Here is a 23855-nt window from a genome sequence, read left to right on the forward strand (position 1 = left end):
GCCGGTGCCTAATCCACTGAGCCACACCAGCCAGGGCATTAACTTTTGATTTTAAATTAATTGAAGACACACAGGAAGTTGAAAAATAATACAGAGAATTCCTGGGTATCCTTCATGTAGCTTCCCGCAATAATGTGTTATGTATAGGTGGGTTTTTCAAAACCAGAAAACTGACATTGGTACAAGACTATTAACTAAACTATAGACCTATTCAGATTTCATGAGTTTTTATGTGCTGCCATCTTTGGAGGGTATACTGTGGAAATTTTACTACATGTATACACTTGTGTAGTCACTACCCTGATCAGGATTCAGAAGGGTTCCATCAGCCCAGAGAAACTCCCTAATGCTATTGTTTTAGAGTCACACCCACCTGCAACCTCATCCCTGGCAACCACGAATGTGTTCTCCATCACTGCACTTTGTCATTGTGAGAATATTTAGGAGTGTTGTTCATCTTTCCCAGTGCTTTAGGAAGGCTCGGTTACACCTCTACTATGTAGGGGCCAGGGGCTTCACAAGCAAGATCTTATTTAACAATCACAACTACCTTGAGATAGCAATCACCACTTTCCCAAAATTAAAAATTAATAAGAGGCCAAGCAGAATGTGAGGCCAAACGGCAGGACCCCAGAGCCAGTGCTTTCAGTCTCTAAAAATATATTTTGCACAGAGCAATACCTGCTTCTGAAGGAATTAACAATTGAATGAATGAAAAATTAGCCCTGGCTGGTATAGCTCAGTGGATTGAGTGCGAGCCTGCGAACCACACGATCGCGGTTCGATTCCCAGTCAGGGCACATGCCTGGGTTGCAGGCCAGTTCCCGGCAGGGGACGCACAAGAGGCAACCAGACATCGATATTTCTCTCCCTCTCTCCTTCCCTTCCCCTCTAAAGATAAATAAATAAAATCTTAAAAAAAAGAAAAATTAAACACCAAAGACTCTCATTTCTGGGTCCTCTAGCAGGGCCTGCATACAGTGGGACATCAATGGAGGCGTGATAAGTAAAGTGTGAGAAGAGGGCAGTGAGGAAACATCCGGCTGGACCCTTAGCTTTGTATTGAGAGGAAAGAGAAGGAAAAATTTCCCTGAAACTTTATAACTGTAAGAGAGTCATTAGAACCATAAGACAACCAAGGGTGCTTATGGCCTGATATGCGCTTCCAGGTGCCATAGTCTGACACGTGTTTTCTGTTCACACGCACCTTGCGAATATGAAAACTTGGCCCCCTGTTGAGGTCAAAAAAAGAAAGTCTCAAAGCAATTTCAGAGTACCAGTATCTTACTAATCATAGACCCTGGTCAAAATGCACCTAAGTTTGAAATCAGTAACAGAAAGAATAAAAATCCCTACACACTTAGAAATCTAAAAATACAAGAATTCCTTCTGGGATTGTGGATGGCACGACCACGTGTACCCTTGGGATTTTAAGAACTTGCCTTCAGTAACCTCCTGAGTGAGTGTTTGCAGTGGGGAGGCATCGGGCCTCACCAATGGGTGCTGTCATCGAACATGCCACTCTCTGTGACATGCGGCCATTTGTAGGGCAAACTGACGGAAGCTCACGGTCTTTGACTGCCTGTCAAGTACCACCCACTGTTCTAAATACTCCATGTCTTTCACTGCCCTTCAAAATAACTCAGATAAGTTAGGTGTCATTGAGCCCTCTCTTTACATTAGGAAACTAAGATTTTGAGAGCTTATAACATGAAGTGGCAGGTTCATTAGGAAGTGCTGGATGCAACACTAGAGCCCAGGTCTGTCTGTCTCCACGGCTCAAGCCTTTGACTACATCTTGTTTCTTTTTACCTCACACAGGTGAGACCACCCCACCATGTGGGTCATCTTAGCATTTTAATAAGTCATCATGTTCTTATGGGTTCAAAGTTATTTCTGTTTTAGATTGAATTCCACTCCAAAATAATTAAGCAAGGCTTCTTCCACTGTCTGTCAAGAGGCAACAAATAAAATAACTAAGCATATCCATAAACCTCACACAAGACTAGTTGTATCATGTTAGAGAACCACTGCCAATCAATTAGCAGAGATAGAAGTTTCTTTTTCAGGAAACTATTTGGACTTTTGTCATCATAAAATCGCTGAATAATCAAACTCTTGCTGTCTCTCTCTCTCTCCCTCTTTCAATAAAATGGGGACTATAGTGTAGTTATTAGATAGGATTACATTAAAATGAGTATCCACAGGGCAGCTAAAAGTACATAGGAAAGACATCCAGCTAATTGCAACTTGAATTTAAAGTTACTATCTGAGAATAAAATTAAGAAAAATCTCATTTAATCAAATCTAATAACATTTAATTATGTAAGTAACTAGAGCATCTTTCGTAGAAGTGTCCTGTGTTAGGTGGCTCTGCGTCAATGACCTCGTAAGAGAGCTTGGGAGTGGGTCAGAACAGCCTGACCAGAATGCTACTGTAACAGTGGGAGCTGAAGCCGGACAGAACGAATCACATCCTTCCCAGAAGAATGTGTCAACAGGAGAAGTGACCGCCATAGTGGGTAGCAGCTTATGGGTATAAAAGAGCAGGAATGTGTCTTCAGCTTTGCACAGAGAACCGGGTTCACGCCACTCAAGGCAGCATTCTGACTTATCCTGCAAGTCAGTCCCTATGGTGCAAAAGGACGCATCACACGATAGTAATTTGACGACCTAACAGGAATATCTCCAATTACTGCCTTGATCTGAGTTCACCCAGAAATCTTCTGGCTATCCTTCGTCTTCTTCAGAGTTGTCCTGCCTCTAAGGAGAGCTTACGCAGACTCCAGTCTTCCTGACAATCTTTTTGTCATTATATATTGCTGAATTATTTTTCTGAACTACGCTTCAGTTGGCATGAGTTCATTTACTGAGAGAAGGATCACCCCAAAATTGATGGACCAAAGTGAGTGTCTGCATTTGGGTTCTGGGCTATAATGACACTTGAATACTGTCCCAGCACACTGGGACACCCACAAATGGCCCCCTCCCTGCCTCTTGGTTGCCAAGGAGATAGGACAGGAAGAAGGTTAAGGTTTTCTGTCTTTGTTCAGTTTAGATTATATGCATAAACAACCTAGGAAAATATGTCGCAAGTTTTGTACATAGTTTGCAACAGGAAAAGGACTTTTGGAGACATTGGTGAATTTCTTTTTTAGTACCATGTCAACTACATATAAATCTTCCTTCTTTTGTCCTCTATAAACAGTTTACCCTCTAAATTTAGAACATGAACATCTCTAAACGAGAATACATTTGCCAACATAATTGTGATTCTTTCCCAAATATGAGTAGTTGTGTGAGGGTTTTTCTCATACCTTTCTGTTTTTTAATTATTAGAGTAATAAATGCTCATTGTGAAAATGTGTGTGGACATTCATTTTTGCCTCTTAAATCATCCCATGCTGATCTGTGTCATATAAACAAAGTGGAAAGAATCAACAAGTGAATGGTCATCTTTGGAACCAAAAGGGCTCACAGATGCCCGTCTCATTCTGAGCCTCAGCCACCATCTTCTGACAACAAGCACCTGGCATTTGGTTGACCTGCAATCCTTGTCATCTGCTCAGACCGCCCCTTGGAACTGCTAACCAATATGGATTTTTTTGCTTGTTTTTTTTTTTGTGTGTGTATGTGGCTGAAGAGCCCTTCTCATCAATGAAGAGCCAGGATGTTATACTGAACTATTTAGTTTGAAGATGAGCAGTTCAGGAAGGTGCCAGGATTGGGGAGAAACATCTGTTTTGATGTTGATGTGCCAAAAAAAATTTTTTTTAAAGCCAGGAAATCCAAAGAAAATCTCCTGCGTGTGGGTATTTTTTTTCTCCTAGAACGTTTTTTTCCTTACTCCCTTACTCCCCTTTTTGCTTCACACTCTTTAAGCGCAAAGTGTTCATTCAACATTACTGCCCACTATGGCAGGCATCTTATGGAGGTGGGACTGGGCCAAGCACAGACCAGCCTGCACGGCCAGGGCCGCGGCAGCATTCCCACCTCGGGGCCCAGGGCTCTTGTCACAGTTTGCAGGGACCAGCATGCTTCCTACCGTCTACTGCCTCTTGTTCACAGACGATCCCCTTCCAGGTACGTGAACAGATGTCATCATGTCCAGCACAGTGGCTGGACATAGCACTCAATAAATGTGAACTAAATGTGCTAGATTGGAAGTTTTCTCCCCAATGTTCTGGCTTGCCTCACTTTTCAAGATAAAGTGCGTAGAAGTTCCTCTGTGTATCCTGCGACATAACACAAAAGACACCACGCAGGCGAGGTTATTTACAGAAGCCTTCGCTGAGCACCACTGAGGCCTGTGAGGTCAGACCACTTCGGATGCAGACCACCTCAAGTCCTTGTTGCAAATAGGTGAGAGGGTAAGTTACACACTTATAAAGGAGAGAAGATTTGAATGAAAACTCTCTTGCTGTAGCAGAATGAAGTGGCTCTCAGGAAGGAATTCTTGCTAAAAGAATCTCACTGGGTAGGTGCAGTTCACTTGTTAGAATACCCATGCAGGATGTATTGTATCGTTTCTTGCCAAAAAGATTCTTGTGCAATCATGCAGCTATGAACCATGCCTTCTTGGAAGCCCAGGGGTGATTTACAGATGGTATTTGATACATTTAGTAACCACTTCAAAAAATGTAGTTACTTCTACCGATAAGACCTTATTTTCACATATTGAAAATAAGCATATTGGAGAAATATGTGGGAAGTTAAATCTGTGTTCAATTGTTGAAATGAGAAGACACACCAGAAAGATGTTCTCCTCTTGCCAAAATGTGTATTTTGCAAACTTGCCTGTAAAACCACATAAAACCACTGGCTGTAGAGGGCCAACTACTGCATCAAAGGGGCACAGCAGTGAGCACAAACGAAGAGCCTTTTGTTAAACAGCTTCAAGGAAACAGCTTCAGTGACTTTTGATCCAGACTCTGCATAACTCCCTTTCTTATTTGGATGCATTTTTCTAAATTAGAAATTGTGGTCAGCTCAGAATTTATGTACGAAGCTAAAAATTTCTATCAAGCGAATGATGAAAACTCAAGTTAGGTTTGCTTTGTTAAGAAAGTTTATAGTACTTGCTAAGATCAAAGGCTCCATTGTTCAGAGTGTTTGGCTTCAAGTCCTGGTCACCCCACTTAACTGGGGGCCTCAGGCAAGTGACCTGAAAAGTGGGGACCCCATCTTTGAAACTAAAGTGGAAGCATCTTCTGTGAAGTGGGAGTGACGGGAAGTCCCACCTGTTGGGACAACAAGAATGACATAACTAGAATAAAGCTTTGGGCAGTGTCTGGCCCGAAGCAGCATGTAGCAGAAGTCAGCTCTCATTATTAGCTCTTTTAACCTTGTGTGTTGTTTGTGGGTTTTGCCACGATGGAAGAGAGACAGTGCAAAGTCTCAGACAGTGTAAGTAAAACTGCTCGCCCACAGGCTGGACCCCAAAAGGGAGGTGACAGCAACCACCTCTGGGAATGAGGTGTCTTCATTAGAACTCTAAGGTAATGTGGCGGGAGGGGCACAGGTAGTATTTCTGAATATTCATACAAACATGTTATTATTGCAGTGAATCTCAGGGCTGTTTCCCTTCCTTGACCCAGTGCTCATTTTGACATCGATCTGCTCACGTTATACTCTGGGCATGGGTGCGCCAAGCCTTCTTTCTGTCTAGTTATTTGTGCTGGTATAAAGGTGGCCGTTCTAATTTTGTAGTAGGTTTTTAAGGTAGAACAAACGAGAGGAGCCCTGCTAATACCACGGAATGAGGTCATAGAGATGAGCGCAGAAAGTTCACCTCCATTCATGCCTTCCAACTCTAATACACCTCTCATTCATGCTTGGGGTTCTTTCTCGTTTCACATACCTTGCCAGTATCCTCCTGGAGACTGGTGAACAAGTTGGTAGAGAACCCGGAGGAGCAAAGAAGTGGACTGGACAGAAGGACACCTTGACCCCTCTGTGACACAGCTCCCCTCGTTCTCCTCATGTGGCAGAAAAGTCCGCCAGCACAAGCCCAAGTCCTAGCTCATATCTGTTCCTATGAGTAAATGATGCACAGGCAATCCACAAGATAAAGGGGCATTTGGAAGGGAAATTTCTTCAATGCTGCTCTTCAGAGGAGCCGGGGAGACAGCGCACTGGGCCAGCAGGACTGCCTGCGAAGTCTGGCTGCACACATCCCTCCCCCACAATTTCCCCCTCCCCACTCCTCCCCATCCCAACTTCCCACCCGTGTCTGTGACACATGTCCCTCAGATTCAGGATTATGCTGCAACTTTTCTTCTGTATAAAAAGGCATGATGAATGAAAGTTCTATCCAGGACCGGCAAATCATCAGCATGGTAAGTGCCCGGGGCACAGGGCACAGCTAACAGCTGATAAATGTTGTGTAGGTGGAAAGTCCACTAGCCCCTTCCTTGGGGGAAAATGTTCCTTTTGATGTGGGTTGAAATATCACAGCACACTCTGATCTAGCTAAACAGGTAAGAGTTACCTCAAAATGCCCACAGGAATGGTAGTAATTTCGAGAACACCCACACAGCAAATCAGCTCCCTTTTTAAAAAAAGAAGGATATGATTGGGTAGAAGGATGGGGCAGGGGAGGCAAGAGAGACAGACAGAAAGACAAAGAGAATGAGAGACAGGGAGAAACACAGATATGCAGAAAAGGAGGAAGAAAAATGAATAGTGTTCCTTTTCCCCTTTTCTATTCTTTTAAACAAAAACTAATATTGCATTTTGTTCCTGGTCCCCAAACAAGGACACAGAAAAGATCTTGGTCTGGGGATCCTGTTTTAGAGAACAGGAATCATATGTCTATTTTTTAGTATGTATCACATTATTCATGTTACTGAAGATCAGTTCTTTTTCTTCCTGACCACATAGTTCATATATTACATTTCACTTATGGATATAAATGCAGAAAGAAGCGATCTTCATTTTCTGAGATATTTTTGTGGCTCCTTGCCTAGAGAGAGTGGTAATTCCATAAAATGATACACAGGGCAAGATAATTCTCTACAAGTTCTAGGGGACGATGAAAGGAAGAGTTCACTCACTGGACTCAGTTGTCTGCATATCTGAGCTGGTGGTCTCCACAGGGCCACTTGTGACACATGTCAGACACTCATAAACTGAACATAAACCATTTGGCCAATTGTGTAACATAAAGAACTTCTTCATGTATCAGATTTAGATAGTTGTTTATGATAATACTGAAACATGCACAAAAATGGTATTGGCAGGGAATAGAAATATGCTTTTTGCAGCCATAATAAAAAATGTCCATGATAAGTGTCATAGTTTTACTGTACCTATTTTTCATATTAACACATATAAACAGTGTTAATCTAAAATCTTATTAGTTTTTACTTATTTTGTTTAATTGCTATTCTCAAAATTTGCTTACTCTCACTTTCCCAAACCCCTAATTTTTGTCTGAGATCAGTGTGCCAACCAATGAAGGCAAATCAGAGCTGGTTTCAGCCCCATGGAAACCTCATCCCCTTCACTGCTACTTGCTGTCCCAGCCTCCCATGCGTCTTGGTCTAGCCAAGTGACAGTCCTCACCGAGGAGACCTGCGGAGGCTGCTGGCAGAGCTTCCAGGAAAGATTCGTTTTCTGATGAAGAGACAAACCTGGGTTGGCGGGGGAGCAACCTAAAGAGTGTCTTCCTCTGCCTGCCTTGAATACAGCTGTGAAAATGCGAAGCTGGGTGTTTATCAACCCTTTTGAGGCAGTAGGTGGCAAGCCCAAGGACAAAAAGTCAACACTTGGTGACAGAAAAGTAGAAAACAGAAAATGCCTAGGTCTCAAATGACAATAATGAGCAATATCACTCTGAAACTACCTGCTTACAGGCTTCTTGTCTTGTGAGATATTAAATATCTTTATTGCTTAAGTCACGGTTGGTGGGATATTTACTCAGCAAATACTGAATTATTCATGGTAGTCAGCTTCTTCAACGGCTTCTGATGCTTGAGCTGCAGCGGTATATCAGATACACCGCCCCCTGGCACCATACGGAATGTACCAAGTCAGAGCAGACACTCAAAAACAGACACTACCGAAACAAAAAACTACCATGGAATGTGCCAGTGAATGGTAATCAGTATGGAGCCTATAAAACAAGGTAAGGGGATAGAGAATAATGGGAGGCTAATTTCTATAGGTTATTCATGGAAGCTTTTCTAAGGGGTAATCATCCGAGCAGAGACTTGGATGAAATGGAAAAGTGAGCTGGGGGATATCTGGGGACATTGTTCCTTCCAGGCGGACGTACCATTAACTTACACATCCAGGAGGTTTTTAGCTGTTCTTCAAAACAGAGCTCAGATATCATCATTTCTGGGATGTCTTCCAGGACCTTCCACTCACTAATATTAATCACTTCCTCTTCTGGGCTACTCTGTACCTTAGACACGTAGTATTATGCTTATCATGCCCTCTTCTATTTTGTACTAATTTCTTTTTATTTTTTCGAGAAAGCGAAGGGAGAGATAAAGAGAGGGATGTTTGTCTAAACACTGATGTGAGAGAGAAGCGTCCATTGGTTGCCTTCCATAAGCACCCCAACCAGGGACTGAACCCCGAACCCAGGCATACGCCTTGACCGAGAATTACCCTTTTGGTTTGTAGGATGATGTCCAACCAACTAAACCAAACTGGTCAGCGCCATCATGCCCATAATTTACTAGTAACACAGCTTATAAAGTCACCTTCTCTAAACTGCAAGACCCTGGAAAGACAAGACCAATCCTTAGTCTCTACTATTTTGGCTCCTCGCACTAAGTAAGTATTTGCTGCCTGGTAGACTTTTCTCCTTTGACTGTTCTGGATAGAAACGTGTGGTTTTCACTGTAGCGTGATTATTAATGAGCACTTACAATAAACTTTGTGAAGCAAGATTATATTTAGTGCTGAAGAAATCTATCTTCAAGCATTGAGAAAGCTGACTACTATGAGTTAGCATGACCATGTACAGACTAAATAGGTCGCGTAGGCAGAAAACCTTCGGTTTTCATTTAGGAGAAAAGAATATATAAGATGACTGAGAAAGAAGTGATTCCCTATCAGCTACATCTGTCTAACCACACTAACACCTTGGTCTTTTGAAAACTCTATCAAAAATTCATTGTAAGACCACTCACCTAGACTAGGTAAGTACAGTCTTCTGAACATTTCTCCTGGTTGGGGAGGAAAAGGCTCATTTTGCTTATTGATCTTGAATGAATCCTCATCTGTAAATCTTCCTTTTTAGGCAACTCAATTCACACTCATTTCAGGTTGGGGGGAGGGGAAGCATATTGTTGATTCAACTCTAAATGAACTGGGTTTTACCATAAAATAAAACCTAACAGATCCTGTATTTTTAACTTTAAAGGAGACTAAATAGGAAAGGGCATGCGAAGAAAACTTAAAATATCAGAGCAGGCCTAAAGAAAATAAAAAAAGAATTTAATTGTAGGTAACTGTGAAAATTTAATACAGAGAGGATCAGTGGATATTAACTGTATTTTAAAATTAAATGTAGAGTTTATAGGATAAAGTAAGCAATGTGCTTTAAAAAATTTTCCCCCTTAATATCAAAATAAAAGGAAGATAGACTGCTGTCAAGATGGCGGCATAAGCACACATGACTCACCTCTTCACACAAACACATCAGAATTACAACTGCAATGTAGGACCACCATCATTCAGAACTGTCAGAAATCAAGTTGAATGGGAAGTCTGACAACTAAGGAACTAAAGAAACCACATTGATTCCAGCCTGGTAGAGGAAGTGAAGATGTGGAATGGGCTGGTCTCACATCCATGTGTGGTGGATAAAAATTCAGGATGGATATCCCATGAGCAAGGAGTCCAATTCCCACACCAGGCCCCCCAGCCCAGGGTTCCAGTGCCAGGAAGATAAGTCCCCAAAATGTCAGGGTGCAAAAACAAATGGGGATTAAGTTGGTGGAAGAAAATTCTGGAGTCCCAAGCATTCTTCTTAAAGAACCCACAAATGAACTTACTCAGACTCACTCCCTCTGAACTCCAACACTGGGGTAGCAGTTTGAAAGGCACCAGTGGCACACAGGGGGAACTGCAGTGTCTGGCATCAAGGCAGGAAGCTGGAGGACAGCTTTCTTCCAGACAGAAAGGTGGGCAGAGGTCCTTGTTCCTTTTCTGAGCCCTTCCCCTACAGAGCCCCAGAGCCAGCAGGCAGGTACCATAACTGAGACTCTATCAACCTGGTTAACAATGATTGCCCCTCCCTGGAGATCCCCTGAGGCTCTGTCCCACGCAACTTATGGGCCCACCCAAACTGTTAACTGTGACCTTTCCATGAATGGCTGGTCTTGGCTCATGCTTCACAACTTCTTAAATTCTATCAAACAAGCAACAACAGACCTCAGGTACCCCTCAGCCCCAGTACCTCTTGCTAAGTGACCCCGTGCCTGGCACTAGCAGCAGCCAGCCTAGATTCACAGCTTGGCTTTGCCTGGGCTTGGAGAAGCCCAGCACAAGTAGCAGACATCTCAGATTGCTTTATAGATCATGCAGGGTGGCCAAAGGGGAAAATTGGGACAACTGAAATAGCATAATCAATAAAATGTAACTTAAAAAAGAAAAAAAAACACAAAAAGAAAGGCATTTGCTTTTATTTACAACCTCAAATAGAATCAAATGCCCTTCTCCTGTGTGTTATATTGACAGACATTAATATAAGTAATTAATATCATTTAAAATATTTTCTTTATATTTAAATTAAACTCTTACTTTTAAAATCAGAAATAAAAATAATGTATTTTAAATTGTAAGGCTTTGAAGATCCAAATGTATAGGCACCAAAATTTTTTTCTTAAAGATTGCTTAAGCTAGTGTGTCAGTAAATGAAGACTTTTCAAGAAACATTTTTAAAAAGAAAATCTGTGGATGCACTTTCTTTGAGTTTGTATCTGAGATTTCAAATTCCATTTTCCATGTTTCCTCAGGAAGCAGGTACCATGCATGTAGTTCTCATCACAAGAATGAAAACAAGTTTTAAAGGATCCTAGACTAGAATAAAATATTCCCTAAGCCTTTAGAAGAACATGTTAATAATACCATAGGAGCAAAAGATTAATTAAATGGTTTACTAAGGCAGTCAAACTTCAGAAAAGTTCATCAGGTACATGCTGATCTGTCTGTCCCTTGTATAGTAGATGCTCATCACAGCTTAGAACATATCCAAACTTCCAGGACTTTCCCAGACACAACTCCTCTTTATTAAGGGCGGGGCATCCTCCGTCGTCACCCTGAGTGGGTCAAGGGTAGTTTAGCAGGAGACAGCATCTGGTCTAGAGCCACCAAGTAGCACCATGGACAAAGGTACACTGGGGAGGTGATGAGATTGAATTACGTGTATTACGCAAGCCAAGCAGCTGCAATTGAATGGGATGCATAGACTTGAATTAATGGAAAACATATGAGCATTGTCACTAAAAGGGCTACTTAGGATAGCAGTTGGAGACACATGTAGGATTCATCATGCTCATTTTTCCTGTTGCTCTTACTCTTTTTCCTCATCATTTTTTTGGGGGGGTTGAAACCTTAGTCTATTCTCTTAACTAGAAGAATATCTGCCAGCCAAAAAGGCAATGAACTCACAGGAGACAAAAGACATTCTTAGTCTGATTGCTCCCAATAAGCTTCAGTGCTTCCAGACCACATAATGTCATAGAATTGTTTGTAATGCTTCTTTAAAAGGGTGACAGGGTTCAGAAATAAACTGCACATGGTAAGAGGAGCCTCCCATGGGTTACGCCTGCAAAGTGAGTGGCAAGGTTTTGGGAGTGGTGGTGGTTTCCCGCCATTAGCATTACTAACCAAGGCCAGCTTAGCGTTTATGGGAATCTGCTCAAATCAGGATGACACATGCTACGCTCACTCAAGCAACTCTGCCTGATTTCCTCAGGGTCATGCTGCAACAAACTTTATTCCAATTATCTCTGACTGGAATGTTTCCTTACTTTTATACATCCTTGAGATAGAGGGCATCCATGCAGTAGATGCATTAGGGTCATGGGTCACAAAGCCACATGGAGGGCTTCGTGCCCGCATAAAGCAATTACTGTCAATTCTCAATTAACCTCCTTATGGGAGGAAGCATTAGTGTAAAAAATGCAAACCCTAGATAACCTACCCTTGCTGCTGTAGTTGCAGCTGAGGTGAGAGAGACAGAGAATGGGAGCACCAGGAAAAGCCTGGGGTTGAGAGGTCTCCTCGGGAAAATTTGGGCAGAAGTGCTAAATTCAGCTGCCACCATGCCCTCTGTTTTTGCCCGCTGCCTCTTTGCCCTGCACCAGGAAGCAAAAATAGACAGTTTTCCCTGCAAACTTCTGGATGACAAACAAAAGGTGTGGGGCTGAGGAAGGCAGCAGAAAGTAGCAGGGGAGACATTCCGAGAGGTGGGTGGTCACCTGGCCACCAGAGCCCGGGGCCTGAAGGAGCCACAGACAGGTTCTGAGCGGCTCTGCACCTTCCTCCTTAGGAAGCTGCACCCAAGGCTCTGGGGGTTTTGACTGTAACCAACACAGTGAAAGATGTTTAATTACAAATGTTATAACGAATCATTTGCTCCTATGATAAACATTCTTACTCTGCGGATTGCTATGTGTATAACTCTATGTCCAGCAGGTCCAGGGCATTAGTACTGTTCCCTTCTTTCTCATGTTGAAAAACCCTTCTGGCTGGGCTCCTTACTCCAGGCCAGGAGCCACCACAAGAGTGAACCTGACGCCTCTGCAAATGACTCCTCGGGGCATTGCTCCAGGAAGGGTTCACACTTTCATAAGGAGGAAAGGTAGAACTCGAGTGGAATTCCAGGACCTACTGAACAGCTGGGGGCTCTGAGGGGAGACCCAGAAGGAGCAGGCGACAGTTCTTGAGGTCACAGCAAAGGCAAGGAAAAGACAGCTAGGAAATAGGCTTGGGGAAAGGAAGGCAAAAGAAACAATAAAATTATAGGTTTTGATGACAAAAATATATTGGGTTTGTTATAAAAGAGACAAAAGACCCCAAATGGAGTCACTCATGCTAGGCCCCAGGTCAGCAAACCAAGATTTAATACTTAGGGTAGCTATAGTTTCCACTGGCCAGGAATGTAACTTTTAACCAGTGAACACGAAATGACCTGGTCGGCATTAGTGAGATAATCCAGGATATAGGCTTCTTCTGATCCCCTTAGGAGGGCAACCTTGCCTGAAACGGCACATTCTTTCCTAATAATTTCTTTTTCTGACCCCTTTCTGCCTTTAAAAAAATCTTTCCTTTTCTATTGCTCGGTGGATCTCCTTTCTATTTGCTACAGAGGATGGTATCCAATTCATGAATCATAAATAAAGTCAATTTGATCCCTAACATTACTAGGTTAAATTTTTGATATTTGACAGGTTAAAATGCATGTAAAAAGCTAAGTTTATACCCTGTGTTAATACAACTTTGCAATAAAATTAATGGGGTCTAGGAAGAAGCCCTTTGCCAGTTTTTGCTTCAAAATAAATATGTGAGTATTCGAGTCGGAAATCTGGTAGAAATTGGATAAATAGGTATAAAAAGTCAAATGAAAGAGTAAGAGAGAAACAGTGGAGAACATAAGGGGATTTCTGGAGACTACTGGCCAGGATTCTTCCTAATACTTAGGTGGGGAGAGAGAGAAGAAGGGAGAAAGGGAGGAAGGGAAGAAACAAATGTAACAGAGGAACCTAAGGCTAGTGACTATAAAATGGTAAGTGACTCATAAAAACAGGGAAGATTATAAAAAAATGGAAATATTGACTATAAAGTATCAGTGGGCAGGAAAAAAATGAGGTAAAGAAATCAGTGAAGCTGTACCTTTCCAATGGATTATTTGTCTGTAAATTTTCCTACGACACTCCTCAGCTAGGAAAGGTGCATACATATGTAATAAAAAAGTATTTTATAACTTCCGGTTTAAAAAGGAGAGAAGATACCAAAGGTATTATTGCTCTTTCCTCTTTTAAGACACAAAGAAAACAACAAAAATGGTGAAGCATGGAGGGAAATGTCAGATGTGCTCAAACAAGGAATCAAACAAAAAGTCCCCCATTCATTTTACAAGCTGAAGCATGTACCAAACATGGATCAAATAATCTGTATATAACAAATACCTCAAGTCTCAAGCAGGTGCAAAAAGTTCCTGGCCAAAGTCATGTCCAAAGGTCCAAAGAGCAGATGTAATGAGCCTTTGATAAGAGTGGCAAGACTCACAATTCAAGCCCTGGAGACACCATTTGACATCACATGACAGAAGGAGAGGCAGAGCTGATGGAATACACGGTACTATTGTATCCCTGTTTACTTTGGTATTGTGTTACTATTGTGTTCCTTCCAGCCAGGGAAGAATTCCAGAGGCGATGCCATGTCTATAGAAATACCAAGGGGGTGAGGGATAAAAAGAAACAAAAAAGCATACGGACTTGAATAAGTCTTTTATGCGGGAAGTGTATGTTTTTGTACCTCATGCCAATAGCAATTTTCTCTTAGATGACTATTTTGATAGAAAGCATTAGAATTCTAGGAGGCAAGTCCAAAGAAGGAAATGTTAAATAATACATAAAACACTTAACTCTGTTACATTAAGCAATAGAATTTGAGAGATTTTCTAGATAGCTTCAATCTGAGCACCCATTTAGGTTTTCAGGGGATAAGAATGAGAAAAGTGCAGCCAGATGATAATAAACCTCCTGTGTTGTTGTCTAGAGCTAAGGGCTGTTTTATCTAGGAACATACAACTCAGTCCATAAAAAAGGCAATTCAGTGATAGTCTGGGCACTTACTACCATATTTTACTATATATAGTGTGCTCTTTTTACCCAAATTATTGAGGGAAAAATAAGGAAGCACATTATATATGGGTAGTAATACCTGAAATACCTTGTATCTGTGCTTCTGTTTCATAATTATTTTTACATAAAATTTCTTGTACCAAAAGGTATTCAAAAATAAATGCTAAAATTCTTTTATAGTATAAAAAACAAGTATCTAAACATAAACAAATAAGTAATTGAATTAAAAAATTAAAATGAAAGATTCTTTTTTCCTGAAAGTTTTGGTCCAAAATGTGGGTGTGCATTATACACAGCAAAAATTAGTCTGAGAAGAAGCATGTTGAGCTTCCACCAGCTACAGATCTGAAAACGGGAATACGAACCATTGGAAACAACTTCCAACTCCTGTTCCACTGGACCTTGGATGTGATACATGCAGGTCTAGGTCACTTGGGTGTCTGTTATACCCAGAAATCAGCTGTCAAATGAAAGGTCTCAATATGAATGAGGCCATACACTCTTACTTGTACTCACAATTTGAGATTTATGAGTTCTCTCATCTCCTGGCTCTATACACGTTAAAAAATATCTGCAGAATCTCATAGGTTCCTGGTCCTTTAATGAAATACGGTTTATGTTTCAGACAGACCCTAACATGTTCAGAACAGATCCAAATATTGAACATTTATTTAAGTGATATCGACTAATGGCACAGTTGGGTAACGGAAGAAGTATAAATTAATTCTGACTTTGTCTCTCTCAAGTTCAAAAACACTAGAATGATCATAGACCCAAGGGCCATACACTTCAAGTTAGGGTAATTTAAGAAACTGCTGAATTGTGTCTCCCTGAAATTCTTATGTTGAATTCCTAATCTCATAGTACTTCAGACTGTATTTAGAGGTAGGGCCTTTAAAAGGGAAATTAAGGTTCAATGAGGCCATTGCAGGGGGTGGGGCTAATCCAATATGTGTCCATAGAGGTCACTTACAAGCCAAGGAGAGAAGCCTCAGAGAAACCAGCCCTAGATCTCAAAGTTCTAGCCTCCAGAGCTGTGAGAAAAAAAAATTTCTGCTGTTTAAGCCACCCAGTGTGTGGTGCTTTGTGACGGCAGTTAGAGCAAAGCAATACTTCAACCGCCTATAATGAGTCCTTTCTCTCGGAACTCTGAAATAAGACCCGAGTTTCTTTGTAGCTAAAATGCAATCTACATCATACTTACAACCCCGACAGGAAAGGCCAACACAGCTAACGTCCAGTCCCGAAGAGAGATGAGCTTCCTGAGCTGTCTCTCTTGTTCTTGGTTCCCACTTCCTCTAGTCAGAAGACTCGAAAGATCAGTCAGCACACAGATGCCAAAAAAGACAGCTTGGATCACCTGGAGGGAGACAACGGCTGGTATTAGTCCACGACAGCTACATGTGGGCAACACAACTGGTGATAAGAGGAGATCGGAAGCCCATTTAAAGAGCAGGTCATAAACATAAAACAAAGAGAAAGGTAGGTGATAAAGTTCATCTTAAAAACCTTACTTTCATTTTTGCTGACCTAAGGACAAGTGCAAAACATGGATGTACACCCATGGTTCAACAGAAAGGCACCAATTATCAAAACGACACGCCCATGATTTTGAACTATCACATTTATGGTCTAGTTATATTGACGGGTGGTGTTTAACAAACATCGAAGATGTGCAAAGAAGAGGATCAGGGTAGTGTAAATAATAAATGAGACAATTTAGTCTGCATGTGAAGAAACCTTCTTATGCTCTAATCAGATAGGTTTAGAAATTTTTACCAAAGGAAGTGGCAGAAAGAGTCTAGTCCGTGAGTCACAGAGAAATCAACTGAATGCAAAAATAAAGACTGATGCAGAGCAAACTGCTGTCAAGTTGGAACTAAAGAAACTCCTCAGATCTTCAGTGTTTATGAACTAAAGTCTTTACAAAGCACTGTAAACTTCGATACTCAAGCTTAGTCATTTCCCCAAAATAAAGTGACCAACTGTACATTCCCAAATCTACTATAAATTGCATTACTTACCTTAGCTGTGCCTCACTTGGACTACAACAGAGAGAAACACTGAAATGCCATCACCCAATTATTCGTGAAATCCTTAAAGTGAGGGTAAAGCATGGATGATCCAGAGCCGCGGGGGGTGGCAGGCAGCACACTGTAATATGGCTTGGCAAAGGATCGTCAGAATTAGGGAAAAGACATATATTCCCTGGGCTCGAAACCACGCCCCTTTAGCAGCAAGAAGAGATTCAGGGGGATTATTGTGGTTCCTTCCACCAGAAATAGTTCTAAAAAGATGTATGTATTTGTAAAGGACACAATTACCTGTTACCTGTTTAGAAGACACAATTTCTTCTCGGCAGATTCCCACGTCGGCAGTGGCGAGAATCTGGGAAAGGGCTGTCCTTGGCTTCCCCCTGAGGCACAGAGCAAAGGGACGAGGGGGCCTGCAACCCACCTGGCTCTACCCCTTAGCATAGCACCAGCGCGCTCACGCTCACGCTGTTACTCATTTTGTTCAACTCTTATAGAAGCCACTTTGAAAACTCCCTGGAACAAGGACTCCGTCATGGGATTTAGTTAAATAAAAAGCCTGCAATATGTGTATATATAATACACTGGGCTCTTTGGAGCTCACCAAATCCTGTTGCCATTAGCCAGTCTTAGGCAGAGTAATGTCTATTCTGCCTAATAACTTAGACTCTCTTTTTGCTTCAATGACTTAGGTTTATTGTTCTCTTTAGAACCAGAAAAGCCAGAGTAGGAGAGGCTAACACTTGCACACCTGAGCATGGCACAACCAAATGGCTGGCACAAATTATGCCGTGATGACCAGAAATAATTTAAATGACTCAGGGAATAACTTTATACTTGGGAACATTTTCCATAGCGTACCTTATGAATTCAGATGTTACATCTGTAAGTCCACCCTAACAGGATTTGAGAAATTGAAATAGCCATATTCAGGAATAATCATATCCATACCAATCTGTCAGAGAACCTACTGACAGGCATTCTGTATAATCAATAATCAGGGAAATGCAAAATAAAATCACAATAAAATTACATTTCTCATCTATATAATTATTCACAGATTAATTCTGATAGGAGCAAGGGTTATAAGGATGTGAAACAACTAGAAACCTTACGGTGGGAATGCAAGTTGAGACAACTACTTTGAAAACAACTGGCAATAATTTAGTCATGTAAAGACTCAAATACTCTAGTGTCCACTGACTTTGCATGAAGGGCACACCCGACAGAAACCCCCATACCCATAGGTGTGTTCGGCCCATCTGTGGGAAAGTTAGTTTCAGCACTCACTGCTTCAAACCAGCCGGAGAGATCCAAATGTCTCTCAGTAGCTGACTGGATGAATAAATTGTGCTGTATACGCACATGATGAAATTCTAAGCACTAGTCAATTTTTCATTCTCAGAACAACAAAACATTAAACAAAAAAGGAAATCAGAAAAAAACCCTACATTTTGAAATTAAATAACATTTCAAAAATGCAAAGATAATTTTAAGAATGCATGTATATAAAGTAAAATATGAAGAAATGTATGGGAATTAATGACACTGAATTCAGGTACATTGACAAGGAGAAATTAGGGAAAGGACGTAAGGGCCTTAATTGTACTCCTGACATTTTATTTCTTAAGGTGATTATAAAGTACATAGAAGTTTATTAATTATTCTCTGTATAATTCATTACTATAAAATTTTTCCACATGAGTTTTTAAGTCATAAATTTTTTTAAGTCATGACTTTTTTAAGTCACCTGGAAATATTTTTGGTAAAAAAGAGTGGTTTTTATGCTTCAGGGATACAGTTACTCTCTTTCAATTCCTTCCCTTCCAACTTAGTTTCTTTTACTTTTTAAAAAAAATATTTTATTTATTTATTTTTAGAGAGAGGGAAAGGAAGGAGAAAGAGAGGGAAAGAAACATCAGTGTGTGAGTGCCTCTCACACACCCCATTCTGGGGACACGACCCACAACCCAGGCATGTGCCCTGACTGGCAATTGAGCCAGAAGCCCTTTGGTTCACAGGCTGGCACTCAGCCCACTGAGCCACACCAGCCAGGGCAGTTTCTCCTACTTCTAAAGACTGGCTAATAATAGCAGGATTTAGTGAGCTGCAAAGTAAGTGAATTTTAAAATTCTATGGTCAAGTAACTAGTACCAGATTTGCATTTTAACCATAAACTAGACATTTGAAATTAATATATAATCAATGTTTTCGTATTTGGAACTTTCCTTGTGCAATCAGCCAGAGAAATCTCTTTTTTAAAGGGATCATCTGATGAAGTCAGGCACACCTTGAAATTCTCTCTCTCTCTCTCTTTCTCTCTCTCTCTCCCTCTTGCCAGATAAAGTATTATCTTCCAAAACCCAGTGGGAGGGGATTCTACAAGTGTTAACACCACTAAGGGTCATTTTAGAATTCTACCTACCGCAAGCTGTAGGTTAAACGATTTCCAGAATTCACTCAGAATGGAGAGTTATTCAAGTTCTGATCAATCAAACAGGGAGGCCCTGTTGACTACCCCAAGTATTCAGTAGACACCTAAGAAGTTTCATACCTAAATATTGGTGCTAAAATAGCCTTGTAATAAAGCTCCTCTGAATCTACTCCAACAATACTTAAAAACAAGCCTCAAAAATATCGAGCTGATCTATAAGAAACCTAAATGCCTGCAAACACAATATTCTTCAATCTTTAAAGGAGGATAACACAATGCAATCACTCAACAATATCCAACTTTAGAAGAGCCAACATACAATCAAAAGTTATTAGGCATGCCGGGAAGTAGGAAATCCTTAACCAGGAGAAAATCCACTCAATAAAAACAGATACACGACAGAAATATTGGTTGTTTTTTTAAAAAAATATTTATTTTAATTGTTGTTCAAGTACAGTTTTCTGTCTTTTACTCTCATCCCAGCCCACTCACCCATCCCTCCCGACCTCTCTCCCATTTCCACCTCCCTTAGTTTTTGTCCATGTGTTCTTTTTTTTTAAGATTTTATTTATTTATCTTTAGAGGGGAAGGGAAGAAGAGAGGGAGAGAAATATCAATGTATGGTTGCCTCTCATGTGTCTGCTGCCGGAAGCCAGGAACCGGGAACTGGCCTCCAACCCAGGCATGTGCCCTGACTGGGAATTGAACCGCAATTGTGTGGTTCACAGGCCCGCGCTCAATCCACTGAGCTACACCAGCCAAGGCTGTCCATGTGTTCTTTACACTTGTTCCCGCAAACCCTTCCCCCTTTCCCCTGAAATTCCCTCCCCTCTCCCTTTGGTCACTGTCAGCCTGTTCTGTATTTCAGTGTATTTGGTTATATTTTGCTTGTTTGTTTGTTTTATTGTTTAGGTTCTTATTAAAGGTGAGATCATATGGTATTTATCTTTCACCACCTGGCTCATTTCACTCAGCATAACGCTTTCCAGTTCCATCCATGCTGTTGCAAAGGGTAGGAGCTCCTGCTTTCTTTCTGCTGCATAGAATTCCATTGTGTAAATGTACCATAGTTTTTGGATCCATTCATTTACTGATGGGCACCTAGGTTGCTTCCAACTCTTGACTATTGCAAATTGTGCTGCTATGAACATTGGGGTGTTTAGGTTCTTTTAGACTGGTATTTTGGGGTTCTTAGGATATAATCCTGGCAATGAAATTGGTGGGTCAAAAGGCAGATCCATTTTTAGTTTTCTTAGAAAATTCCATACTGTTTTCCATAATGGCTGTACCAGTCTGCAATCCCACCAACAGTGAACTAGGGTCCCCATTTCTCCACAACCTCTCCAATACTTGTTCTTTGTTGCTTTGTTTATAATGGCCATTCTGACCAGTGTAAAGTGGTAGCTCATTGTGGTTTTAATTTGTATCTCTCTGATAGCTAGCAATATTGAGCATCTTTTCATGTGCCTCTGGACCCTCTCTATGTCCACCTTGGAGAAATGTCTGTCCAAGCCCTTTGCCCATTTTTTAATTGGGTTGCTTGTCTTCTTAGAGTGGAGTTGTGTAAGTCCTTTGTATATTTTGGAGATTAAATCCTTGTCTGAGCTATCATTGGCAAATATGTTTTCCCATACAGTTGGTTCTCTTTTTATTTTAATACTGTTTTCTTTAGCCATGCAGAAGCTTTTAATTTTGATGAGATCCCATTTGTTTATTCTTTCATGTCCCTTGCTCTAGGGGACATATCAGTAAAAATGTTACTGTATGAAATATCTGAGATTTTCCTGCCAATGTTCTCCTCTAGGACTTTAATGGTGTCATGGCTTATATTTAAGATATCTTTTATCCATCTTGAATTTATTTTGGTGTATGGTGTAAGTTGGTGCTTGAGTTTTATTTTTTTTGCATGTAGCTGTCCAGTTCTCCCAACACCATCTGTTGAAGAGGCTATTTTTTACTCCATTTTATGTTGCTGCCCCCTTTGTCAAATATTAATTGACTGTAGAGAGTTGGGTTTATTTCTGGGCTCTCTGTTCTGTTCCATTGGTCTATGTGCCTGTTTTTATGCCAGTACCAGGCTGTTTTGATTACAGTGGCTTTGTAATACAGTTTGGTATCAAGTATTGTGATCTCTCCTACTTTGTTCTTTTTTCTCCAAATTGCAGCTGCTATGCAGGGCCTTTTATGGTTCCATATAAATTTTTAAAATATTTTTAAAAGATTTTATTTATTTATCTTTAGAGGGGAAGAGAAGGAGAGAAGGAGAGGAATATCAATGTATGGTTGCCTCTCACGAGTCCCCTGCTGGGAACTGGCCTGCAACCCAGGCATGTGCCCTGACTGGGAATCAAACCACGATCGTGTGGTTCGGAGGCCCGTGCTCAATCCACTGAGCTACACCAGCCAGGGCCCATATAAATTTTTGAGTGTTTGTTCTATGTCTGTGAAATATGCCATTACTAATAGGTAATAGGTACTTTAATAGGTATTGCATTGAACCTGTAAATTGCTTTAGGTAGTATGGACATTTTGATGATGTTAATTCTTCTGATCCATGAACACAGTATATATTTCCATTTGTTTGTGTCTTCCTTGATTTCTTTCTTCAGTGTTGTGTAATTTTCTGAGTACAGGTCTTTAACTCCTTGGTTAGGTTTATTCCTAGGTATTTTATTTTTCTTTTTGCTATATCGAATGGGATTTTTTTCTTGATTTCTGCTTTTGGTGTTTCATTGTTGGTAAACAAAAATGCCACTGATTTCTGGATATTGACTTTGTATCCCACTGTTTTGCCAAATTCATTTATTAGTTTGAGCAGTTTTTGGGTACAGTCTATAGGATTTCCATGTACACCATGACAGAAATATTGTAACTGGCAGACAAGAATATTAAAAAACGAATAAAATAAGTTCAAGAAGTTAAATGAAAATAATGAGAGAAATAAAAGACATATAAAAAACAAAATAAACTTTTAAACATTAGAAAGACATTACCTAGAATTAAAAAATCACTGGCATAATAAAAGTCACTGAAATAATAACATATTACACACTGCAGAAGGAAAGATTAAAAACTGAATACAGATTTTAAAAAAACATTTACCCCACTAATAATCAAGAGAAATAAAAACATAGAGAAAAATAAAAAAGTTATCAATGAACTAATCCTAATACTAAAAATGCCTACTTATGAATGCAGATTCAAAAAGTGTAAATAAAAATTCCAGGCCCTGGCTGGTGTAGCTCAGTGGATTGAACGTGGGCCTGTGAACCACACAATCACGGTTCGATTTCCAGTCAGGGCACATGCCTGGGTTGCAGGCCAGTTCCCAGCAGGGGACTCATGAGATGCAACCATACATTGATATTTCTCTCCTTCCCTTCCCCTCTAAAGATAAATAAATAAAATCTTTTAAAAAATTTAAAAAAATTCCATATTCACTCTTAAAAAAACTGAATACATAGCAACAGAAACTACCCAAAAGAAATCAGAGAAAGAAAAACACTTAAATTAATAGAATGTCAGTGTACTCTCAGAATATGTCAAGCAATCTAATAATATGTATACTTGAGTACTAAAGGAGAAGAGGAAGATCATGTAGAAAAAGGATTTTAAGAAACAATGACTGAAATTTTTCCAAATTTCATGAGAATTATACACTCGTAGATTCAACAAGCTAAACAATGGTGTATATACAAAGAAAACTACATAAGGAACACTGCAATCAAACACTGACAATTGGGATGAGATATTGAACGATGCTAGAGGAAGGAGATACATCATACAAAAAAATAAAGACAGGAAATATACAGACTTTTCATGTAAAACAATACAAGTCAGAAAACACTGATATCTTTAAAGTTCTCTAAAGGGGGGGAAACTGTCAGAGATGAAAGACCATTTCAGACAAAGAGAAGCACAGAAGATTCATTGTCAGTAGACTTTCACTATAAAAAATATTAAAGGAACGGAGAATAGAACACTAGGTAAAACTTCAACTCTATTCAAGGCCATGACAATTGCTAAAAATAGTAAATATGTGGATAAATATAACAGATTTAACTTCTATTTTATTTGATTTTTTAAAGATAATTGACTAAAGCAAAAATATAATGATATATTGTGAGGTTTTAGACATATTTAGGAGTAAAATTTTGACAACAATAGCACAAAGGATGAGGAGGGAGGAATGAAATGCAGACTGTCATTAAGTTCCTAGTTATATATAAAGAGATAGACCATTATTTGGAAGCGGACAGTGATAAGTTAAAGACATATACTCTGAACTCTAGAGCAACTACTAAAAGAATGAAGTAGAGATTTTTAGCTAATTTGTTAATTGTCTCTGCTGCACAACAAATTACTACACACTTAGCAGTTTAAAACACCAATTTATTTGTTCACAGTTCCGTAGGTCAGAAGCCCAGGTGGGTTATTCTGGCTTCCATGCTCAGGGAACCCTAACCCCCAAATCCAAGTGGTCCCCACACAGGGCTCTTGTCTGGAGGCTTCATTAAAGGGTTTACTTCCAAGCCCACCTGGCTGGTTGTGGGTAGA

At 40.3% G+C, this 23855-nt stretch overlaps 1 protein-coding gene across 4 annotated transcripts in view; it reads right to left on the minus strand.

Annotated features, from left to right (window-relative positions):
* AIG1 (androgen induced 1) overlaps nucleotides 1–23855 on the minus strand; it is a 208521-nt gene that overhangs the window by 150274 nt on the left and 34392 nt on the right. For all 4 annotated transcript variants that reach the window (XM_037034812.1, XM_037034808.1, XM_037034810.1 and 1 more), the window contains exon 2: nucleotides 16036–16191. In XM_037034812.1, the coding sequence (XP_036890707.1) occupies nucleotides 16036–16191 (156 nt within the window). The remainder of the gene's footprint in view (nucleotides 1–16035; nucleotides 16192–23855) is intronic.

The sequence above is a fragment of the Sturnira hondurensis genome, unplaced genomic scaffold, assembly GCF_014824575.4.
Source record: "Sturnira hondurensis isolate 20B ecotype Veracruz unplaced genomic scaffold, ASM1482457v3 Scaffold0022201, whole genome shotgun sequence".
Taxonomy (NCBI): domain Eukaryota; kingdom Metazoa; phylum Chordata; class Mammalia; order Chiroptera; family Phyllostomidae; genus Sturnira; species Sturnira hondurensis.